General features: G+C 55.1%; 1 protein-coding gene across 1 annotated transcript in view; it reads right to left on the minus strand.

The window, feature by feature from the left end:
- The window catches only part of DOPEY2 (dopey family member 2), a 79,425-nt gene that overhangs the window by 39,590 nt on the left and 39,047 nt on the right, over positions 1 to 788 (minus strand). The window contains exon 13 of the mRNA XM_025050184.1: positions 1 to 630. This exon is cut by the window's left edge and continues 16 nt beyond it. Within this exon, the coding sequence (XP_024905952.1) occupies positions 1 to 630 (630 nt within the window). The remainder of the gene's footprint in view (positions 631 to 788) is intronic.

The raw sequence follows: 788 nt of genomic DNA on the forward strand, positions 1-788 counted from the left end.
GATGGGGAAAGTGGCGCAGTCCAGCAGCAGGTGGCAGGCGGCGGCAAAGGCCTCCCTGCAGCCCTCCCTCGGGCTCCCTGGGGCAATGACCACCTGGTCCACGGCCCAGTCGCCCTCCTTTCTTCGGCCAGGGCTGCTGGGCAGAGGCGACGGCGACACTGCATTTTTTGTCTTAAATGGAGACCCTCGAACTGTGAACAAGTCTGACAGCATCTGCTTAAACTGAGGCACACTGATGGGCTTGGCCTCCCCTGAGTTCTTCCTGCTGGGGTCGCTGAGCTCCGGGCCCTGCGTCCGGCCCTTGTCCCTTTGGCCTTCAGGCTCCTCGGCCTTGTTCTCGTCCCCAGACGCCATCTGTTGGACTCCAAAGATGTTCTTCTGGGCGAAGTTGGCAATCAGCTCCTGGATGCAAAAAAAGGTCCTCTGCATGCTCCCGCCCTTCTTCCAAACGTCGTCCTTTTCAGGGGAGACTCTGGGGACCCTCAAGTGCTCAGACAGCTCCGGCGACGATGCGCTGAGCCCGATCCCACTGTCTTCAGATTTCAGTGGAGGAAACGAAGCGTCTTCATCATCTGGAATCACGGCCTTTGTGTCTAAAATTATTTCACTCTTTTCACCTTTTACTGGACTCTGCAAAAGAAAAAAGAAGTTTGTAATGTACATCTTGTAAGACCGAGGCAAACCATAATGTGTACTTCCTGGTTTTCCAAATCATAATTCTCTACACCAAGAGAATCCCCGTGTGCATAATCAAATGAGGGTGGCACCGAGTGGCAGGAGGCAGCGGC

This window comes from Pteropus alecto, unplaced genomic scaffold (assembly GCF_000325575.1).
Source record: "Pteropus alecto unplaced genomic scaffold, ASM32557v1 scaffold97, whole genome shotgun sequence".
Classification (NCBI taxonomy): Eukaryota; Metazoa; Chordata; class Mammalia; order Chiroptera; family Pteropodidae; genus Pteropus; species Pteropus alecto.